The sequence below is a fragment of the Neodiprion lecontei genome, chromosome 3 (genome assembly GCF_021901455.1).
Source record: "Neodiprion lecontei isolate iyNeoLeco1 chromosome 3, iyNeoLeco1.1, whole genome shotgun sequence".
NCBI lineage: Eukaryota > Metazoa > Arthropoda > Insecta > Hymenoptera > Diprionidae > Neodiprion > Neodiprion lecontei.
The window spans coordinates 13,446,096-13,470,317 of record NC_060262.1 but is presented as its reverse complement, the minus strand read 5'-3'; the positions used below and the strand labels follow the sequence as shown (position 1 = coordinate 13,470,317).

The 24,222-nt window shown below is 40.9% G+C and overlaps 1 protein-coding gene across 1 annotated transcript in view; it reads right to left on the bottom strand.

Annotated features, from left to right (window-relative positions):
* The window catches only part of LOC124293695 (glutamate receptor ionotropic, NMDA 2B), a 1,867,270-nt gene that overhangs the window by 858,462 nt on the left and 984,586 nt on the right, over positions 1-24,222 (bottom strand). Inside the window, exon 9 of the mRNA XM_046735718.1 lies at positions 18,079-18,226. Within this exon, the coding sequence (XP_046591674.1) occupies positions 18,079-18,226 (148 nt within the window). The remainder of the gene's footprint in view (positions 1-18,078; positions 18,227-24,222) is intronic.

Genomic DNA, 24,222 nt, shown 5'->3' with positions numbered 1-24,222 from the left:
GTAATGTCGATGAATACCACAAGAAAGAAAAGAAATTATGAGCAGCTTCGTAACGATACAATACAGAGGCAGAAGCCTTACCTTGACAGACGATCTCAGGCACACAACACTGAGTCTAATTTAAATAAAACTTATATTAAACAAGGGAAAACAGGAAAGACGGAGAGGACTTGAATTTATAGGAAGAATCTAACGGTAGAGCAAAACGATAGTAAGGTAGAAACGGTAGCGGTAGAGGAAGAAGGATCGAGAGCTTATATCGGGAGGATTCAGAAATTCGTAGCTGTCACTCAGCAGGTCAAGCGTAGAATAGAAGGAGGTCGGAGTTCGGCTCGCCGATCTCGCGGTTGTCGTGAGGTGATTCTTCTTTCCTTTGATTGGTTGGTTAACCCCCACCGCAAATAGGCCATCCCCCTGTGGCGAATATTGGTTACGGCGTGGTCATGCGTTTGCGAAGATAACCGCTAGATGTGGCGTAATGTGCTGCTCGTGATTTCGTCATTGACACCAACTCGTATGATTTAATAGCTGCTTCAGTTTACTGTCCAGGTTACCTATCATCGGGGACTCCTTTGACAGAGGCATACACAGGGTGCCTCTCGGTCAGAATTACCGAGTGGAGAGTGACGCCTCACTATTCACTTCCACCAGCTTTTGTACAGGCAGTAGCTGGCTGCCTATACCCGAGGTCGTGCAGTCAGACGGTTGGCTAAACCGTGAACCATGACCCACACAATTAGTCCTTGCCAACAGGAGGGCTACGCCGATCCTCGGAACGATGGCTTCATTAATCTGAACGTAGTGGTTTGGGGTCGGTCCGGCACCAGGTCGGTAAGTCGGAAGATGGCAGGTTACGGTCTGCCCTTCACGCCATCCTTACGGCATCCGATAGAGCGGGCGGCTGGTTCCTCCTTGAGGAGCGGTGCCCTCGGCCGTTGGGAGGATTTTTATCTCCCTGTTCACCGGCAGTCGAGGCGATACCGAAGGTTCAGGTGGATGCTACCCCAGCTGTATAGAAGTGCACCAAGGTAGCCAGTATAGTCTGATTAGACAGTCGGTAGGCGAAGTCGTCGAGAGCTGGAAACGGCAGATATCGGTCCCTCGGTGGTCGGTGGCGTTGTCGTTCAAGTACCTTATTAGCGTGCGCCGAAGCGCGAAATACAGGATTTACAAAAAAAGAATTGGTTAAAAGTAGTTATTGCCTATTTTGTATCGAGTTCGGTTGGAGTACCCTGCTGAGGACGCGTAAACTAGAAATAATAGCGGTTGTGTGCCCTTGTGACGGGTGACTCTGAAACGCCACGTTACAATATTGTTACAAAGCGAAAAATTAAGAGAGAAAAAGGATTTATTTTGTGACGAAGCTCTCCTGTTAAAGTCCCGAGACAGACTGTTTTCATAAGAATGTTGGTTGACGCAGCAACCTTATTCTTTTGAAAGACATAAGAGGTTTATAAACGTCTTTTATCTATGATGACTACTAGATCATTAAAAAGGGCACAAAACGGGTGATTTCACCCTTTGTAACATTACTCCCCCGGAGAAAAAGAGTCGTCCCGACTCGGAAGAGATAAAACAATTGTAAAAGTGATCTAGCAGTCAGGGATTAAAAGTGAGTTGGAGCTGTGGCTCTAAAAATTTAAATACTTCCTTTTTACTATCTGGCATTTGCTCACAGTCTCAAGGTAAACCACAGAAAACCTTGAGCAGATAGTAGAGCGTTGAATTGAATTTCGAAATTTATGTGCCTTGTTTTATAAAGGTAAGTGTTATCTAGAGTTATGTATCTTCATGAATTTGAAGACATCAGCAACGGTCCAGATCGATGTCGAAAAGAAATCTAATCCTCTTCATGAAGAATTGACTGATCGAAACAGGTTCGGGTAAAAACATCGAGGCGGGAAAAAAGGAATAGGTGACAAAATTCAAGACTTCTTCAGAAACGGCACACCCTAGAGTTTGGAGGACAAATGTGAGCAGTGGTATAACAATCCAAATTCACTAAGTGAATTTGGGAAAATGCAAGAATAAGAAGAATTAAATATTTATTGGAAAGAAAAGAAACGATCTTATCTCATTTTTTCGTGACACTCTTCAAAACGAAGGCTACCAGCCATGCTTCGGAATCGGGAAAGGTCGGAAGAAAAAAAGCTGTTCGGTAAACAACCTGGAAAATGCTTACAAAAACTGACACTTGAGGTTGAAAATAAAAATAGAGAGGATCGACCAATCACTCATTTAATTTCCCGTATCGAACAACATCGAACTAATCTTAACCTGTCAACGGACTTCCTAACCTTCAGAGAGCTACTGAAACAATACCCTTGACTGATAAGAAGCTTAGCGATTCAGATGAACGACTTTGGATTTGGTACGAGGGGAACGTCCAATTCTGAAAACAACGTCGTTGAGTTTTGGACAACGCCCTTGCTGTCGACGAGGTTAAAATAACCAAACGGAATCTCTCTTTTCAAATTTTAAATTTCTAGCTCTGATGTCATAACGATCCTTAGCCTTATCGGAGACGATACGAATTCTTTTCCTAGCAAATTCATGAACCTCATCCAATTTTTGACGAAAAACAGAATTCAAAATCACCTGGGACGAAGCCACGGAAGGATTGACGCCCTTTTCTGAATCTGACGGAAGTCGAAGATCGCGACATGTCAACATCATAGCTGGAGAAAAACCGGTAGTGTTGTAAATTGCAGAGCGATAAGATAAAGGAAATAAGGGAATCCACTCATTCCAATCTTTCTGATCCTGATCAACGAAAGAAGAAAGATATCGAAGAAGCGTCCTATTCAATGTTTCTACCATTCCATTAGACTGTGAATGTAAAGCAGTGGTACGAGTTTTTCTAATCCCAAAAATTTGAAGGAACCCCTTCATCAAATTCGACTCAAAATTTCTACCCTGATCTGTGTGTAATTCAGGAGGAGCTCCGTAACGACAGACAAATTCACGGACGAAAGCTCGAGCGACGATGCTAGCTTCTTGATTCGGAATTGCGGAATTGGGACTACTTCTAACCACTTTGTAAAATAATCTGCTATCACCAGGGCATACCGATTTCATGACTTAGAAAGAGGAAGAGGGCCTGGGATATCTATTGCGACTCTTTCAAATGGAGCTCCTACGTTATATATTTGAAGAGAACTCTTCCCTCTTTCACGAGGTCCCTTCTTGACTAAACAAACCGTGCAAACCAAGCAATCTGCACCAATTTTCAACGTCGGCTCGCCAGTGAGCCCAAAAATACCTTTCTCTGATCCTACCCAAAGTCTTATTAGAAGCGAAATGGCCACCGACAGGTGAATCATGAAAGCTTGACAAAATCTCGGCTATCTTTTCTCTAGGAACCAGAAGCTGCCAACGTACCTACCTGGAGTCAGGTGATTCCCATTTTCTATAAAGCAACTGATCAAGGAGAAACAAGGAGTCCCACTGCGCCCAGTAAATTTTCAAAGACTGACTCATAGAAGATACTTCTTTCCACTGAGGCCTGACTCCTGTGGATTTCCAATTCCGAACTAGAAGGAGATCTGAATCTTTCTCCTGGGCGATGATCCAGTCTTCTTTATTTTCAACGAGAGAAATTTGCCGAACGTTAAGCGAGGGATCTTGCTGTTCATTTATACGAGAGCACTGTTTGCAATCGTCCCCGCACGGACGACGAGAAAGTGCATCAGCATTACCATACAGAACTCCGGGACGGTGTTGAGTTTCGAAGTCATATTGACCTAACCTCTCCAACCATCGAGCTACTTGGCCTTCAGGTGATTTGAACGGAAGAAGCCAAGTTAAGGAAGCACTGTCTGTCCGAATCAAAAATTTCCTTCTATAAAGATAATGATGGAAATGGCAAATAGATTTTACCATCGCTAATAATTTCCTACGGGTAACACAATAATTGCGTTCCGGTTTAGGCAGGACCCGACTCAAATAACTAATAACACGCTCTTGGTTATCCTGAATTTGAGACAAAACCCCACCTATACCACAGAGAGAAGCGTCAGAATCTACGATGAATTGAGAATCGGCGATGGGATAAGCTAATATCGGCGACGAAGTTGATAATTTTTTGAGGAGAACAAAGGCTTCTTCGCATTCGGAAGTCCAATCAAAAACAACTTCAACTCCTGTAAGAGCATGGAGGGGTCTCGCTATTGAAGCAAAGCCCTTAACGAAACGTCTGTAATAAATACAAGGTCCTAAGAAACTTTGAACCTTTGCTTTTGAATCGGGACGAGACCAATTCAAGACCTTTTCTATTTTAGAAGGATCTGTCTTAACACCTTCCGCTGAAACGACGTGTCCGAGAGAAGTTACTTCCGTTTTGAAAAAATTACATTTTTCGGGACTCATTTTTAGACCAGCTTGGAATAAACGACCAAAAACCTGCTCAATATTTTTCAATTCTTCATCAAAAGTCTTACCGAACACAATGATGTCATCGAGATGAACTAAACAAATCTTGCCAGTGAGACCTTGAAGGGCGAATTCCATCGCTCTTTCGAAGGTAGCTAGTGCATTACAAAGGCCAAAAGGCATAACTTCAAATTGCCAAAGCCCACCCAATCCTGTGATAAAAGCTGTTTTCGCTTTGTCTATCGCATTCATTTTGACTTGCCAATAACCGCTTCGTGAATCAATTGTAGAGAACCAACGGGCACCAGATATTAAATCAAGGGTATCTCCTATCTGAGGAAGCGGATATGCATCTTTTTTGGTGACCTCGTTTAACTTCTCATAATCTATACCAAACCTCTTGGAACCATCTTTTTATTGACTAAGACAATGGGAGAAGCCCACAGACTAGAAGACGGCTCAATAACATCTGCTGTTCTCATATCTTCTACTAATTTTTTAACTTCACTGCGACCATTCAAAGGAAGCCGTCTAGCTGCCTGTTTAATCGGAGCGTTATTCCCTACATCTATCGAATGCTTAGCTATGGCACATCTCCCGATGTCGGCAGAGTCTTTAGCGAGAGTCTCTTTAAAATCGTTGAAAAGGCAAACGAGACTGTTAGTCTGAGCGATATCTGAATCTTGAGAAGACCTTGTAAAGAGTTCCGTGAAATAAGAAGGAACGACTAAAGAGTCCGAAACATGTTCTAAAACGCGCAAAGACAAGAGGGTTTCTTTCTGTTGAGAAGAGTTAATATACCCAGACGTTTCGAGTTTGATTTTGTGGTAACCAGAACAGAGAGTCGAATCCCCGGTAGAAATGACGCAGTTGTCAGTGGAAAGAAAATCTACGCCTAAAATGCCTTCATCTTCTATATCAGCTACAAGAACTTCATGTGGGGATTGAAGACAATCCGCTACTGTTACCTGCACGACCATTCTATCTACGACAGGGGTAGTTGCTCCGGTAGCAGTGCGAATAGACACAGAAGGATTTATTGAAGCAAGGGACGAAATCAGATCAGGATGAACAACGGGAATTTCGGCTCCGGTATCTATAACCCACAAACAACCTAGTCCGTTAACGGAACCTTTAGCATATAGGCCAATACGACGCAGGCCTCTAACCACGAACTGTGAAGCAATAGGGCTAAGGAATTCGGAGGAAACCGATGATATCCGCCCTTTCGAAACATCGGTCGCTAGTTTCCCGAATTCTGAGGAACAGAAGGTTGTGCTGCCAAAACCGGATTAGAGGGAGCTCTCTTGGAGGCATTATTGCGCCACGAATCTTCCGCAGTCTTCAACTGACGGTCGAGTTTGAAACAATTGTTCGCGATATGTCCCCTTACTCCGCAAAACCGGCACTCTGAGACAGGCCGATTGGAGTTTGATCTATTGTGGTAACGAGAGAAATCACTATTTTTTCTTCCTGGAAGAGAATCTGAGCTAGGCTGATTGACTGAAGGACGGGACGAAGAATTTTTCGAAGGTTCAGCTTGGCTTAATCGATGAAGTTGACGCGGACCTAAATCCGCCTCGTTTATGGCTTCTCATTCTAAATCCTTAATAATTGCTTTATGTAGTGAAGTTGGAGCTGCGAGCCTCAGATGATACCGAAGCTCCGGATTCCGAATCGCATCAATAAATTCCGCGCGAGCTATCTGATCTCTAGCTTTTTCTGCACAATCGGTAAGGGAATGTCGAGCGAGATATTCAATGTCATTTCCGAGAGAGGCTAAATCTTCCTTGGGCCCTTGACGTCTATTTTCAAACTGAGTGAAATAAAGTTTGGAAAGATCTTCTTCGCAAAACCGAAGTTTAAGAGTCGCACAAATGCTGTCGAAATTTTCAGAATCCGAATCTGAAAGCGATTCGAGAACTACCAAGGCCGGACCGGACAAAGAGGCTGTCAAATTAGCTACTTTCTGGGACGGACTCCAACCATTAACCTTACTTATCATGTTGAACTGACGTTCGTAAAGACTCCAAGCAGACGAACCGTCATACGAACCGGGCTTCAAATTCGATTGTTTCGAGGGCAACTCTACAATACTCGCGGCAGGTACAGAGACCTGATTGAGTCCGAACGAGCTCTGAGTCTGCGGAGAGAGAACATTGATAGTTTCGCGCGATTTTAAAAAGGCCAAGAACTCTGACTGAATATCCACGCTAGGATGAGACGACGCGACAGGAGGCTCAACTACTTCTTAAATATCACGTAACGGAATATCGTGGCATTGCGGAAAACAGCTAACCTGAGCTTGTCGCGAGACATGAGCAGGTGGAAAATTTTTAGCAACAGGGGGGATTTCGCCTCCCCCATAAATGGCGTCAGACCTTGATTGATCCGGATTTGAATGAATGGAGGTCCCCCTTGCTGGGACCGGGACTGAACGAAGAGAAGTCCTTCTACCAGGGGACTGAACTGGGCGTACTGGAGATTCCTGCGGCCGCTCCTGAAGCTTCTGCACACCTTGCAGGATCCCGATCAGCGCCTGGGACACGATTTTCTGTTGTTGACGTTGTTGCGAGAGGAGTTCGTGCAGAAGATTCTGCCGTTCTTGTTGCTGCAGTTGTAGCTGTTGTTGATGTTGTTGTTGCTGTTGTTGATGTTGTTGTTGCTGCTGTATCTGTCGCATCAGTAAATCTTGATTTCCTTGGATGAGCTCTGCCAAGAGAGCTAGTTGGGGCTGGAGCTGAACCTCAGCTTCCAAACGAGGAGAAACGGGAGGAAACGCCGGTTCAAGGGACGAAACGCGTCCGGCAGCTCGTCGCTCCGCGCGTGATGCTCTCGGAGATCTTTTGCATTTTTGGTATACTTCTCATCACTCAAAATCCACTCAAAACTCTGTTGAGACACAGAAGAATCCCACTTCTGACGCCAGTGTTACAAAGCGGAAAATTGAGAGAGGAAAAGGATTTATTTTGTGACGAAGCCCTCCTTTTGAAGTCTCGAGATAGACTGTTTTTACAATAATGTTGGTTGACGCAGCAACCTTATTCTTTTGAAAGACATAAGAGGTTTATAAACGTCTTTTATCTATGATGACTACTAGATCATTAAAAAGGGGACAAAACGGGTGATTTCACCCTTTGTAACAATATATATATATTGTGACGAGACGCCTCGTCGGCGTGCCGGCACCTGACGGTCTACCCGAGCTCCCAATATTATGCCTACCGATGACAAGCCCAAAACTTGTGACACACTCGGTAAACCCCACCACGTACCAGTAAACCAATCGAATCACGCGATTTACCATGCTCCCTCTTCAAGGGGCACGGCCAATCACTATTCCCGAAACCTGTGAAACTGGACGACTAGCAGGTATAAAAGTTAGGGACAAGCGTGTCTCGACGTCTATTTATCCATTTATCAGCTATCGAATAAAAGGCCGAGTAGATCACTAATTCGTCCGACTTAGGACACATCCGCACATCTGTTTAGCGGGGCACCACATCCCAGCGAGGGACCAGCAGTCGATACCACTCACGATCCCACGACGTGGACTCATCACTGCGAGAGCCCTCGAACACCACTCTGAATCGAAGGAGGGATTCAACGTACTTAACGAATTTCGTCTCTTTCAATGAAAGTCCTCAGGTACTAGGGAGCCGTATCTGAACTAAGCCCAGCATTGCATCTGACGTCTAAACTCAGATACGGTGATCGTCGCAGAATCCTCTGACCCGTAGGTAGGACCCCTGAACTTATAAAAAGTCTTCTACACTGCGACAGGATGTCTTGATATGGGTGAAGGCATAATTGCGTCGAATTCCCGTCCTTCTGACCACCACTCTATGACATCAACGATATTCTGTATTGCCGTCTGCAAAACAAATCAATGTTTATATCAAATAATAACTTGTCAATGACGATTTCCCATCGTTATACACCGTCCTTCTCTCCACAACGCTATCGCGTCAACAATATTCTGTCTTGCCGTGCGCAAAACAAATCTTATCAAACCAAAGAAGAAAAACCCATTCCTTCCTACATCTCAACAATATTTCTCAACACTATAAGGAAATCAAATTCACGACATTCTTTCCTGTCAGAAACCCCACTTCTTGGGGATGTAACATAATCAAAACTCATAGATTTGCTCTCAAAAAACAAATTTTTCGCCTCACGAGTAAATCGCTCGTTGCGATTATTTTGTGGATTGCCTCACAACCACAGAACAAGTTTGACCCTCAACCGTTCGTAAGGCCTGTGATGATGGGTTTATTTCACTCGTGCCATAGCACAACAGAGTGATGAAACGACTTCTGAAGCTTTCTCGAAAACCTAATTAAAACGGTCAAACTCTAGCAACCTCTCCCAGGAGCTCACCGAAGAATTAACAAGTAATTATTTTTAACCTTCCTTCCGTGTCCAGAGACCGAATCCTGCCGTTCCGATCACGAGACAGGAAATTCCTAAAACTATTACGATATTCGAGTATGTGCGAAACCACAGTGCTATCTTTCATATTACTTATGAAATCCCCGAGGTATTCCGCGGATAAATAAATTCGAATCGTTCCATTGGCGACCGTAACAGGACGCGAAACGTTTCAATAAATATATATATATATATATATATATATATATATATATAAATAGAAATTCCTGATGCGCGACCTCTTAATAATAATATTAAGGGCTCTGCTTTTTACAGGCGTCTTTTCACACCTTCTCGGAAGTTTTTATGTGAGGATTTTGAAAAAAAAAAATTAGCCGTTTTTTTTGAATCAGCCTAATATATATACATATATATATGTCGGAGAAAGAAGAATGGTCGGGTTTTTCCCTGAGAGTGGAAATTCCCAAGACCCTAGTTTAAACATTTATAACCGTAATAAGTAGTTAATTCAAACATAAGGGTATTCGTTTATGACATTCGCTGATTGGGTTCAGGCTGACACATCTGCTCACCGAACGTAGCCATGGTCGCGGGATAGGTACCGTTATCTACCCGTAGAGGTATAGAGGGAAAAGGGGAGCGGGCTGATGAGCCCGGTGAAGCTTTTTGGAATAAGAAGGTGCGAAGGAAGAGGCAGTTCTGATTGAGAGGCAGTCGAGTAAGGACACATCGAGTATTCTGTCGACCGTGGATTCGTTACCGAACTTCCGATAACTCGTAAGGGATAGATTGAGTGCCAGCTTTCGTGTTTTGAAACATTGAATTAAGAAAGCTCAGTATTGTAATACTGAAGTTGTACATTGATTATACGCGTCATTTGTAATTTCTTTCATTCAATATGAATACCCGTTCGGCAAATCGAAAGAGTGTGTATATATTTATATAATATATATATATATATATGTCGATGTAACATATATATGAGAAGAAGAACGGAGAAACACCAGATGAAACTCCTAAATTACGTGTTTGGCGTGTGGAACGCATTTTGAACCACCATTTATTAACAATGCAAAACTTAGTACTTCAATATTTAAATAATTGATTGACACGTCAATTCAGTTCCGGGCTTGCTTGTTTACTAAAACTTCTTTCCTCTTTTTAAAAACAGCCGCCCTTCGGAACAATATAAGACAGTGACGGACGGCAACTTCATTATTTCGTCATCCTCAACATATATATGTATGTCGGAGAATGGCCAGATAACACTGGCGAACTTTGTGTTTTGCGTGTGGGACGCATGATGAACCACCTTTTTATTCTTTTACAAGATAAAAACGGAACTTAACTTATTGAACAAAGCTTTTTAAAATTCAACGATTATAACAAGATCCAAAATGCTCAATGTTTATTCTGTTATTGATCTTTGCCGTAGTTTCTCTGGAGACCGAATAGAAGAAAGCGGTGATAATCCTCCTCGTTATTCATTTCATTATCCTTGACACGGCTAATCCTGACAATCACACGTCCTCGTGTGCTGTAATACAAAAATTAAAAGATATTTAGACCGTTCGGCCAACCTGATCATATTACCATTCCAAAAAATCACGATGTGCTTTAACAAATCCATAAGTTATAACAAATTCCGTACTAAATAACAAGTCCGGTGACAAACTGTTGACAACACCCCATTTCATAGAAATCATCTTCTTTCCACAAGAGCAAGAACTACAATCTTCTCAAAAGACTTGCATTCCTCTCATGAGACTTATATTTTTATCCAAACATGTAATTTCCACACACATTGCCAATTATCAATTGGGCTTCACATATGTGACCGTATGACAACGTCAAGCCGTCCATACATCAACATTTCCACACACAGTCGCCTCATGCGACAGCACCACACCATTAGCCGTTACATTGCGCCATCTCCGCTCACCGAAATGAGTAAGGTTTTTTTTTTTGACTTGCAACTAATAGGCGTAATGAATGTGTGCACTAGGATCAAGCTCAAACCAAAGGGAATGACAATCATTTCCTACTCCAATATTCTGATGAATTTCTTATAACAGGTGCGCCAACAAGGATGTCACAGGTTATTAATCCAAAAATAACACATTAAATTTGTAATTTAATACCTTGAATACTCAATGACTCTTCAGAAGATTTATCAAAATCAATATCCAATTCTGAAGGTACAGATCAGTCAGGCATTGCTCGAAGACGGTCATGAGCGTATTTGTACGTTCGATTACAATTTAGAGATTTTAAAATGTACCGATCTCCGTCTAACACTTCAATAACACGAAATGGCCCTTTAAATTTTGAATTCAATTTTGTTTGATTTCTTTCGTGATTTTCAATTAAAACATAATCCCCAACAGAAAATTTTAAAAATTTTGCCTTTGGGGCATCAAATCGCGATTTTTCAATTTGCGAGTTAATCTCAATCATATTGGCTGCTCGCTCTCTGATTTCCGATAAGTCAATTTCTTTTTCACAATCAGTAATCGGTAACAGATTCAACGGTCTAGCTACGCGACCAATCATCAATTCCAGAGGAGTAGCTTTAGTCACACTACTGACGGAACAATTCAGTGCCAGTTGAATATCTCCAAGAGAATCCTGCCAAGATCTATTATTATCAACCTCAACAGAAGTGAGCATATTTTTAAGTGTGCTCATAACACGTTCGACTTGACCATTGCCTCGACTAGTACCAGTAGCAATCAAATGAAGATTAATGCAATGGGAAGCACAAAAATCACGAAAATTTTTGTTTGCAAAACATCTCCCCTGATCAGCAATCACACGAACCGGTGCTCCAAATAATGTGACGATTGATTTTAAAGCTTTTATAGCACTTACAGCATCAATAGAAAGAGTATGGTAAAGAAAAACAAACTTAGTAAAGGCATCAAAGAACACAAAAACATATTCTTTAATATTACTTTTGCCACTAAGCTTTCCAGTAACATCAATATGAAGAGTATGCCAAGGAATACTCTTTGGGATTGGATGTAATTCAGCTTGAATTTTACCAGAAGTAGACTTGGAAATTCGGCAAGTAATGCAATTTTCAACAAATTTTCGGACATATTTGGACATATTAGAAAACCAATAATGTTGGTAAGCCTTCTCTAAAGTTTTATGCCATCCCAAATGAATAATCGATTCATGAACATGATTTATTATAGACCACTGAAAAGCTTTAGGGATTATTGCTAAAATACGAGTGTCATTATTTCGCTGTATTTTTCTGAACAAAATTCCAGATTTAAGTTCGTATGTATTAGAAACATTTGAGTCAAGCTCATCGTTTTCTAATTTAGAAATAAGATCACGAATTTCGGCATCCTTCTGCTGCTCCGCTTGTAACCAACCGTGAGAAATTTTTGAAAAATTTATACGTTTTTGCTCAACAGTTTCAACATTCAGTTTGTCATTCTCAGGTAAAGGATTTCGAGAAAAGAAATCTGCATGTGATAGATTTTTTTCTTCTCGATAAACAATATCAAAGTCGAATGACTGTAAAAATGCCCACCATCAATAAACTCTTGGGGATAAGTCAAGTTTTGCACGAGATGCCTTGAGAGAATTACAATCTGTAACTACTGTAAATTTTCTACCATGTAAATAATGCCGAAAATGCCTAATAGCATTCACAACAGCAAGTGTTTCCAATTCATACGAATGATATCGCGACTCTATTTCTGTAGTTCTTTTGCTAAAATAAGCTACAACATGGGCCTTTCCACCAACTTTTTGGATGAAAATTGCACCGTAACCAACTGAGCTAGCATCTGTATGTAATTCTATAGTAAAATTTGGATCAAAAATCATTAAAAGAAGAGAACTCGTCAGGTGAGAAACAATTTTTGTTCGAATTTCCTCAATTTCAGGTTTCCAATCAATCCTACCCTTTCCATTAGTAAGTTTATACAAAGGACAAACAAGTTTAGAAAACCCTTTTATAAATTGCCGAAAATACGAGGCAAGTCCAATAAATTGTCTAAGTTGAGTAACAGTTTGAGGAGGCGGGAGTGCAGTCAACGCGATAACCTTGCGAGGATTTGGTCGAATTTCTCCTGCCGAAACTTGATAACCAAGAAATTCTATTTTCGTTTTCAAAAATGAACATTTCTTTAGATTGACTGAAAATCCAGCTTTAGTCAAAGCCCCTAAAACAACTTCTAATTTTCGAATACCCTCAATAATTGTTTCTGATGGGATAAGAATATCATCCATATAACAAATAATAGACGTATTCACTAGATCTCCCAAAGCTTTGTTAATTGCTCGCTGAAAAACAGAAGGTGCATTTTTCAAACCAAAAGGCATTGCTAAATATTCGTACTGCCTGTCAGGAGTAACAAAAGCAGTCCGTTCAATAGAATCTGGGTGAATAGGAATTTGGTGAAAACCGCTAGCCATATCAAGAGATGTAAAATAATGAGCACCTCCTAGTCTATCTATCTGATCAGCAATAAGCGGTAACGAATATTTATCAGCCACCGTATTATTGTTAAGCTCCCGATAATCAACACACATTCGATCAGAAGCATCTTTTTTTTTAACTAAAATAATGGGACTAGCAAAAGGAGAACAACTGGGTCTGATGACATTCTCCTCTTGTAGTTCCTTAATTTTATCTCGCACTATTTGACGTTCAACAGTCGAAAGACGATAAGGTCGTCTTTGCACGGTTCGGTTAGGATCTAGCAAACGAATTTCAAGTTGTCCGGTCGTTACTCTAGATTTAGGTGTTCCTATGACGAAAGTTGAACGAAATTTGTTTAAAACATCAACCAAGAGACGTTTGTCAAGTTCAGAAACGTCTGTTTTTATTTCGTCAAAATTAAATGAATGATAGTCTACTTCACAAACATTAACCCTCGGAATTCTTTTTAGAACTAAACTGTCAACTGTCATTTCTATTGAGTAACCACGAGATGATATTTCTCTTCCAACAAGAATTTCAGTACTAAGAAAATCATCATGAATCACATGAAATAAAATTTCCAGGCAATGATCATTTATAGTCACTTGTGCTAAGATTTGAATGACACTTTGAATACTGGAAGGACCGATACCGCAGAGAATGACTACAAAGTTCTGACGTTTTCCTGAAAATTTTTTAGCAATGCTTTCTTTAATCAGAGAGCATTCAGCACCGGAATCAAAACAAAATGAAAAGTTCTCACCGGAATGTAGTAACTCGCCAAAAGTCGGTTGAATAGAACACGAATTAACACGACGCTCTATTTGACCTTGAGCAAGGGTATTTTGTCCAGATCCAGAAGACTTCTTGCAGCTTGTAGAAACATGTCCAACTTCTCCACATTTGAAGCACGTCACAGAAGATTTCACAGCGGTGGAGGGTATTTTCTTTGAAAGATTTCCAAAGTTGTCCGGGATGGTGCTCAATGAACGACTTCGACACTCCGATATTTTGTGTCCAAATTTTCCACAGTGAAAGCATTTTAATGAAGATACATAAGTTCTCAATCGTTTGGAATCGAACGATGACTCGACTTGAATATGCAGCGATATTTTCATCTCCATTTGGCTGTCCAGAATATAACGAAAGTAACGTCGCCGCGGGAGTTTCAATAATTTCATATCGCGCGAGAAAAATGTTTTTAAATTGTTCCCAAGTCATTCCGTTAAAGCTGATTTGAGGAAACCAAGATGCAGCTGATCCTTTCATAGCTTTACTCAACGTATTTACTAACTTGCTCCCTTGAAGTTCCTGTTCTTGCATACACAAGCTAGCTGTCGAGCACCAAGCTTGTGCATTGATATTTTGCTCATCCGGATTGAATAGCGGAAAAGTAACTTCATGATGAGAATCAGCAGTTGGACTTTGCATTTTTCGAATTAACTCCATCATATTTTTATTTTGATTCTCAAACAAAATTTGCCAACAATCTTCCGAAGTATCAGAATTGCGTTGAGGAGTCTCGGACGGTAATTCTGAAATGGATGGTTCCGCGTCCCTTCGGTATCCCACTTCTGATGTCGGAGAATGGCCAGATAACACTCGCGAACTTTGTGTTTTGCGTGTGGGACGCATGATGAACCACCTTTTTATTCTTTTACAAGATAAAAACGGAACTCAACTTATTGAACAAAGCTTTTTAAAATTCAACGTTTATAACAAGATCCAAAATGCTCAATGTTTATTCTGTTATTGATCTTTGCCGTAGTTTCTCTGGAGACCGAATAGAAGAAAGCGGTGATAATCCTCCTCGTTATTCATTTCATTATCCTTGACATGTATGTAATATACTTATCCCTGAGATGTGGATGGGATACAGGTTCTTAACTCTAGTAGTGAATAAGTTCAGGCTTTAGTTTAAGTGTTCATTACAGTGTTGTACATAAGAGTGACACGTCTTTCTCGGTAACGCAGTAAGAACTGAACTGCCTTCTCAGGTCAATTGACCCTCTGTCCCCGTTCACCTCCCACTCTACTCTTGCATCCCTCAACGTCATACTTACTCCTACACTCTGTACAAAATACCTTATTACTATACCTAAAACTACCTGATGGCCTGTGCATACTCGCATGTTTCTATTTTTTCGATATTACATGTATATATATAGACAACACTACCTTCCATATAATTATATTACCTTTCATGTGGCATTTCTTGTATCTAATATAATAACCATGAAACAAGTCGAATATTGAATAATCATCACTCAATAATCTTAGTCAATGTTCAACTTGTTTCATCATAAATTTCATTATCAATTTGTCATGTAACGAGTCTATACTATACAAGTATATAACGAGGAGTACGGCAGATGATCTAAGTAATATCGGTTTGCATGTTCGCGTACCCTTCCGGCATTTCGAATTTTGTTAAAAGTACTAGTCATTTAGATTCCTGCTAAACGTGATTCATCATGAAAGAAAAATGTAATTTGAATATTTAATTCCAATCGTCAAACATTATGTACTGCTATTATAGTTACTTATATTGAAATATATGTATGTATAGTACAAACGTAAAACAGATTTCGTGAGATTCAAAGCGGTTAGAAATGTATTTTATTATAAACTCTCAATTTTGTAAGGCTTTGTATAATAGTTGTCGATGTAATGCATTAATTATTCAAATGGTTTCATCAAATAAATGTATAAACATGAGAATGTTGAAAATTCTATTCAGGTCGTATATCTCTTTAATTTTTATCACGTGGCTTTCATTTTCAAACTAAATGTTTCTGCGATGTTTCAGAAATATGTTACTAATATTAATCAAGCATGTCAGTGATATATCACAGACGTTCCAGAGACATGTCACTAACAATAATGAAGCATGTCAGTGATATACCACAGACCTTTCAGAAACATGTCACGAAATATTGCAATGATATGTCAGAGACCTTTTAAAAATATATCGAAATACATTTCAGAAATATGTTAGAAATATGTGAGAAATGTTTCAGAAATGTATCCATATTATTTCAGAAATATGTTAGAAATATGTCAGTATCCGCAGATATAAATAATCAAATATTTCTGGTATACTACAGGAATATATCGAGACATATTGCAGAAAGATTTCGGATGTGTTACTGAAATATTTCTGAAATATTATCTCTAGCATTTTTCTTCTCGCTAAAATAGATATGATGTTTTTTCACGTCATTTCATAGATGGCTGGGACTGTCTTACGTGGCTTTTAACAAGTAGTGTAATACACTTGTAAACATGTCACATACATGCAAGGTCTACAATTATGCTTTTTGAGACGAATTTCGTAATGTATACTAATACAAGGCAAACGAAACACAATGAATCGGAACTTGCAGGTGATGAGAGAAATTAAAGACAATGTAGTCAGGGCGGCCAGATGGTCTAGTGAAGTAAGACACCGGCAAAGCATCTCTAGACACCAGGTTCGATTCGTGGCTCCGTCGCTAATTTTTCAAATTACCAAAAATTTTCGGATTTAGATTCTCTGAAATATTATCGAAAGTCAGAAACATGTCAGAAGTAGTTCAATAGCTATATTCGCAGACATAGACGTGCTTCTGTCATATTTCTGAATCTTTGCAATGAAATATTTCATGTTTCAAATCAAAGACTTCTGAAACAATTCTGAAATATTTCGTGCTGTGTGGATATGTATCTTACTTCACCCTGAACCTGCTTAACGCAAGGGGAACAAAATAACTAATACGTTGTTCAATTAGGAAATCGAACTTGTTTTTTGCACATATGTAACTTCTGTTACGTCCCAGCCGATAACTATGGCTGTACTCTCTCTGTACCGTAACCCACCGACGTTCAATTACCATAAGAAGGCATACATGCGCATACCATAGCCTTTAAGATCCGTATCGATTTAGATTTAGTTACCATCTTGGTGTGCAATGGTCTCACACCGACAATTGTTCACGTATCATTTTCATTTTTTTACTTTATATCTTCAATTTGAACTCACACATAGACCATATGGGTCTACAAACGAAATTCACGGAACTCAGGCTCACGAACTCTCACTGACCAAACGTAAGGAACGTTAGAAAAGACAAGATGAGCAATTCACAAAGTATCATTCTTAGAATTCAAATATGCATTCTTGTAACTAACTATCTTGTCAGCACTGCACCGATTGGCCTCTTCAAGACCACGTCTTGCACTGACGTAGCCAAAAACCAATCAGGAGTCTCTTCCAGATCTCCCACTATTGAAGATCCTTTTCGAACCAGACAGATGCAAACTAGAATCACTTCAGACATCAAAAGAATCATTTCAGACATCGAAAGTATCACTTCAGATATCGAAAGAATCACTTCAGACATCGACAGAAACAGAACCAATTTAGACTTCAGACCATTACACACCTAGAAATCAAAAACGTCATAAATCATTCTGTCATAGAGCATTCATATTCGGAAGCTTCGAACTTTAGTACAACTAACCGAGTGAATAACACTGAAAAACCATATCTCGAAAATCAGTTAACGAACGTATTATTGTTAATAAATGCGTATTTGAAATTAAAGTGTGTGTAGAGCGAATTATTTCAATCACGCATAGTGATAGCTGGCACGACCCACAACAAAGTTCCAGGTCAAGACAGGCTGCACGATAAATTCTATCGAAACCTAAACACCACAAGATTTGTAAATCAACTTAAGGGTGAAAATCACGCAGTGAAAAGGAGATTTCTCGCGATGTTCTTCCCAGAACGTAACACTTCTATCAAAATCGATCAAATTCCGTAGGAAGTCGAATAATATTTACACTTCGGCTTTACATGTAAAATTAGTACTTTTTTGTAAACTCACCTTTGAAGTGCCCCATCTACCATCCTCCACTCTGACCAACTCGTAAATAAAACCAAGTTCGTCAGCAAATCTTTCGAGCAGATCAATGCAAAAGCCACTGCAGCACTGGTAGAAGCTCTCATTCCGGTGTGCCTCTGCTATATCAATACTGAAACGAATTGTATGTATGTTAGAAAAGAACGACTGTACATTTCGGTTAAAGGATCGTCTTGACCTCACAAAGATGAACGAAAAAAAAAGTATCAAAAGAATCTATGCACTTGATGATACTGTAACAGTACAAAATTATTTATAGATTTCATATCGAAACCGTAAGCAACATTTTCGAAATAACAACCAAACAGCATAGACTTGAGAGATGATATGGTTTTTTCTCGCTTTGACATAGCAAACGCTATTTGTATAACTCTTTCTTCGTACCCTTCAATGTCAAGAAGTCACTGCAAGTCAGATAACGGCTCGGACATAGTAATACCATATTTCAATGTAAGGGTCAGTGACACCGCAGACAATAAGTATTTTTGCAGATTTAGCACCGATTGTCAGCTCGACGTAACTTCTCTAAGAAAAAATCCATTATGTCAGAATAAATATGAATATCTATCACCGGTAGGAGATGTCTAACCACAGGAAACTTACATATCAGATAAATATATAAATACATGAAAATCATTACGAGAATATCGAAGACAGAAATCTAAATTTTACCATGAAACCAATGTGATTAGCCCAGCGATAGCAGAACGCGGGTCAAAGGCGCTACGCTCGGAGGTTATACTTCCACCTAGATGCTTGATAATTCATAAGTTCATGCAATGTGGATACCTGACCGGATTTCAGTTTCTCAAGCATCTATTATCCACGGTTAAGTCACGAGGTACGTGGCCGTCAGATCCAACTCACATATGTTACGTGGGGGTGAGAGTGTACTGAGCGGTGGTAATTAATGATTAATTGGTTAATCAAACTTGCTCCCACGTAACGTCAATGAATAAAAATTAAATCTAAGAAAGACCTACCTTTCGATAAGCCGGTAATTTGTAGGATCGTGTTACTATAGTCCTGTACAGGTCTGTGAATTATGTTCAAATGATTGAGGCTAATTTATAATGATAAAAATGGGAAAGGTTGTCGTTCAAAAGATATGGCTTGGAATGATTTAACTGGTAAAAGATAAAGTATATTCGGTACGATTTGGTAGTTAAATTGTCTGGTAACAATGAGTGTTGATAATGATGTAACAATTTATGAAGTGTTGGAATTTATATAAATTTTGAATTTATATAACAATCGACGCCGACGGACGAATTTATATTCAAATGCAGAGAAGCTGCAGAATCGCTAAATTTGACGGTTTGCGTGTTTGAGCAAATCGTGTGCTATTCTATTCTATTGATATTATTGTTAGATACCAAGAAAATTTATACTGAACGATGGTTATAACTAGCTGGTCGTGATTATTGTATCGATCTTTTTAGGTTATCTTAAATTAACTGCTGCTGTCATATCACATTGTGCTTAAATCTTGGAAACAATACGTATGATTTAATTGGGGTAGTGAAGCTAGCCACCAACTCTAGTCTTACTTTTGACTAGATATTATGAAAGTAAATTTTGATTAGACAGGTGAAGACATTAGAATTCGTTCAATGTTGAAGATTAGCACTCGGATTGACGTATCTTTAGATGTAATACGGCGAGATTGAGAGCCGTCGGATCGTGTCGGTCTGCGTCAGTAGAATTTCTGGATCAGGGTCCCACCTCAGGATCAGGAGCGCCGCAGCCTCCCCGCTCACCCCGCCTACACCCAACCGAGGCAACCGCGAGAGACCAGCGAGCGACGAGGGAGCACCACCCCGCCCAACCCCAGGACCCCGTAGCGCTGCGCGGAAGACGACATCGCGATCTAGCCTTAAGTTCTGCGCCGCGTAGCGACGACAGGTGCGCGTCAAGTTGCGCAATCCCCAAAATCGATGACATATCGATTGTTGCGCATTCTTAGGGTGATGACGTCACGAAGGATTAGCGTTACGAGATCGGCGTTGCGGCCGATCGGCCATCTGAGATCACTTTAGTTCTGGCGACGGATTAGGGAGGTAGCGCGGCGTTTACTAGTTGCGAGTTTTGTTTATTGTGTGGAGAAGTCGAGTTGTATGGCGAAGATGTTGGCCGTCAAGGATTACGAGGGAGTGGGAGACTTCCTCTCCTGGATGTGGAGCGGTAAGCGCTGCTAATATTCTCGCGAGAGAATTTCGAGAGATATCAAATAAAGGCTTGCCGAGGAACGGATAGCCATCGAGGATTTGCGTTAACCAAAGTACTCGAAATTCTTTAGCCGATATATCTGCTTGGTGACCGTAGCCTGAGTTGCACGTAATAAAGTAGAGCCAATTTCGTGTGATCGAGGAGGTCGAGTCGAACCACGTGTTGAGGCGAGACACTATTGTCTCGAATTTGAGTGTAACCAAATTCCGTTACACGGGGTCACGTCAACTCTGTACGATACAATCTCATTTCTCGTGTAGGTCGCGAGCCGTCGAAAGGGGGGCGTTCGAATTCGCGAACCGCGTCCCGACGTCGCGGAGAAAGTTGAGCTCGGGTGCGCGTTAATAAGGATTTTCTTTTGTAGAGGGTAGTCGCGGGTGACGCGACGAGCCTCTTTTTCGTTTGGACTTTTGCCTTAGTAGTTAGTGATAAGGTGGCGATTAGCACACGTAGGCATAAGCCATTTTATTTCTTTGTTTTTTTTTTTTGTTTGAATTATTACCGATCGCGGACAGCGTCGGCTGGGAATTCGGTTCCGTCTCCGTCAAGGAGTTTATTATTAAGTTGGCGATTAGCGCCATTCCGTAAAGGACGATCGCGGGCAGCGTGTCGGGTCCTATTTTGTTTTTGGTTTTTGTAAATTAGCGGTTCTTATCAAGACAGCGACTAGCGCACGTAGGCCGTAGAGGTCTTCTAGATCTATTAGATTTTCTTTTAGTTTGTTCTATCTTTTTTTTTGTTAAGCCTAAGTCTCTAATTTTGGATCGCGGCTGGCGACTTATGGGCTATCACTCTCTGTATTTGTAATTGTAATCGCCAAGAACGACTTTTGCCGTATTATTATTTTTATTTTTGTACTATCGCTGGCTGGAAATATATTATTGGAATTTTATTATTGCTTTCTAAAATAACGTGTTGGCGTACGTGTGTCGTATCTCTCTCTACCCAAAAATTACCCCTCCCCTCTCCGCGGTACTGAACTGCCGAGTACATGGTCGCGGTATATCGCATTACCGATTTCGAAGCGTGTTGACCACGCCAGGCGCCCAACAAATTTCGCGATATTGTTTTAGGTCCAGGATACCTCGCGGACGCCGATTTATTGTGCACGCGGTAAGTTCTCGGTCATCTTCTCCGAGTGACCGAGGAGCGGGAAAATCCACGTCACAGTAGATAAGCATTGTAACGTGACATTTTTGATGCCCGTTAGAAGGGGCTCCTTGAACCCTGGACGGAACCAAAATTTAGGGATTTCCGAGATTGAGTCGTTAAATCTTTGCAGATGAGCGCCAGGACTAGAGTCGCGTATCTGAAACTACGAGAGGGGACACTTTAGCGAATAGCGTAAGATATTTCTGGTTTTTTTTTTCATTTTTTGAGCTACAACGACATCAGGCAGGAAGTCGGTACCGAATTCAAGTAAATTGCGGAGTGGCGGACTAGCGACGATTCCGAAGGAAGGATGTCGAAGCTGCGGAGGGGGAGCCAACGCAGATTCCCGTATCGCGGGAATCCAAGGCGAACGCGATTCCTGCTGGCTGCCGGCGCGCTGCAGCCTCTCCCCCTTCACACCGCCAAGAATTGACCAGCGAACTTGCGACGGACCGACTAACGACGAGGGAGCACCATGCTCACCACCAAGACGCCATGGAGCTGCGCGGAGGACGAGATTGCGATTGCTAAATACTACTTAACGCTAGTTAAGTTCTGCGCCGCGATGCTATTAAACGTGTGCGTTGAGTTGCGCAATCGACGAAATCGATGACGGTTCGATTATTGCGTATTCTTGTGGTGATGACGTCACGTATAGGATAACGTATCGAGATCTGTGTTGCGGCAGGTCGTAGGTTTTTGAAACCACTCTAGTTCTGGCGGTCATGATAAATAGTCACGTTTTGGGGAGTTTCGCGAAGTAATGGAGCCGCCTAAAAATCGCGAAGGGGATGAAGAGGATGTTGCGGGGATGTAAAAGGTAAGCGCTGCTTCTATCCTCGTGATTGAATTTCGAGCATAATTGCGAAAGGGCTTGCCGAGTTACGGATAGCCGTTTTGGATTTGCGTTGTAGAAAAGTACTCGAAATTCTTTTGCAGATTCTTTTGCTTGATGACCGTGGCCTTAATTCGCGTGATAGAGTAAAGTAAATTTCGAGTCTTTGAGAAAGTTGAGTAGAGTCACGGGTTTTAGTTGAGTCTCTCTCGTTTTTGAAATTAAGTACAGCCGAATTCCGCTGTACCAGGTCGAGTTGCGTTATCGGGTCTTCCAGTGTCGCCTCTCGAGGAGGTCGTGAAGTGCCGAATTGGAGTGCTCGAATTAGCGAATAATGTTTTCAAGGATTTCAAGAAAGTTTCATTTCGGATGCGTTGCGATAGCGTTCAGTTGAGGTTACGATGAGTTGCGTTTGCGCTTAGTTCCGTACCCGTTTAATTGAGATGATATTAATTGAGTTGCGTTATTTTGAGATTGTGTTTAGTTGGGGTTGCGTTCAGTTAAGTTTTCGTTTATGTAAGATAGTGTTTACTTGAGTTGAGGTTACTTATAGTCGAAATTCCCGTTGCGTTGAGTAGCGGTTGAGACGAGTAGTCCGTATATTGAGTTTTACTTGCGTCTGAAGTATGGTGGCGTTTAAGGACTTGTTTGGTTGAAATAAGTAGGAAATAAGCTTTAGGTTTAGTTAAGTTGTCACATTTACATTTACGGCAGCTTGCGGTAGCGTTGAAGCTCCAAGTCGGGTGAGATCTTAGGTGAGATTGAGGACGCCGTCTATTCGGTAGCCCGACGGCGCACCGTCGAGAAAGTAATTTTAGTTTCGGTTTCTAGCAATTATTGCTATTGAGGAAGAATTGCGTATTTGCGAATTGAGAGAAGCATAGGGAGATTTCGTAACTGTTGAGTGAAATTTTAGTTAGGGAGCCGCGAGCTCAGTAGAGTAAGGAATAGCGTAGGTTACGTGTAATTTTCTGTTTGTTTTTGGAATCGCGACGAGCGACTTCTGAATTATTTTTTTTTTGTTTTTGTATCACCGATATTGTGAAACATAACATTTTATTTTACTTCTTTTGTTAAGTACCGTGTGGTTTTTGAGTGTCTCTCTTTCTCTCCAAAAATTACCCCTTCCCTCTCCGCGGTACTGAGCTACCGAGCATATTTCCGCGGTATAACGCATTAACGATTTCGAGGCGTATTAATCACGCCAGGCGCCCAACAACATTTCGCGATATTGTTTTTGGATTCAGCTTATACTGCGGGACGCCGAATTATTGTGTAGGCGGTAAGTTCTCGGTCATTTTCTCCGAGTGATCGTGGTACGGAAAAATCCACGTCACAGCATGTAATACCTATATTCAGTGAGGCGCTGGCGAATTTCGTATTGAGCCGGACAGTGCTACCAACTTCATTTGCGGCCGAAGAAATTTCAAAAGCGAAATAGCCGGTTTTTCAACGATAACTCGAGATAGCCGGTTTTTGAAGCCTGACTCGAGATAGCCGGTTATTCTCCGCAACCATCGATATAATCACTGTTCAGGTCTATCTAAACTTCGCACGGGAAAGAACTCTACCAAATGATAACAATACTCGATGAAAGACGTAACAAACGCTTTTTAAAAATTTATTTCGTCATTTTAGCTACTTATCATTGCATGAATACGATAAATGCTATTCGTTAATTAGCATTAGCTGGAAATAGGTTTTTGAATTCTAGACATTGTGACGCGGTTTTTTCTTGTACCTCGGTCACTTGGAGAAATAACCGAGAACTTACTGAGTACACAATAATTCGGCGGCCCGCGATGTAACCTGAAAAACATATCGCGTGATTATGTTGGGCGCCGGGCGTGATTAACACGCCTCGAAATCTTTACCTTCGCTAACCCTCAGGA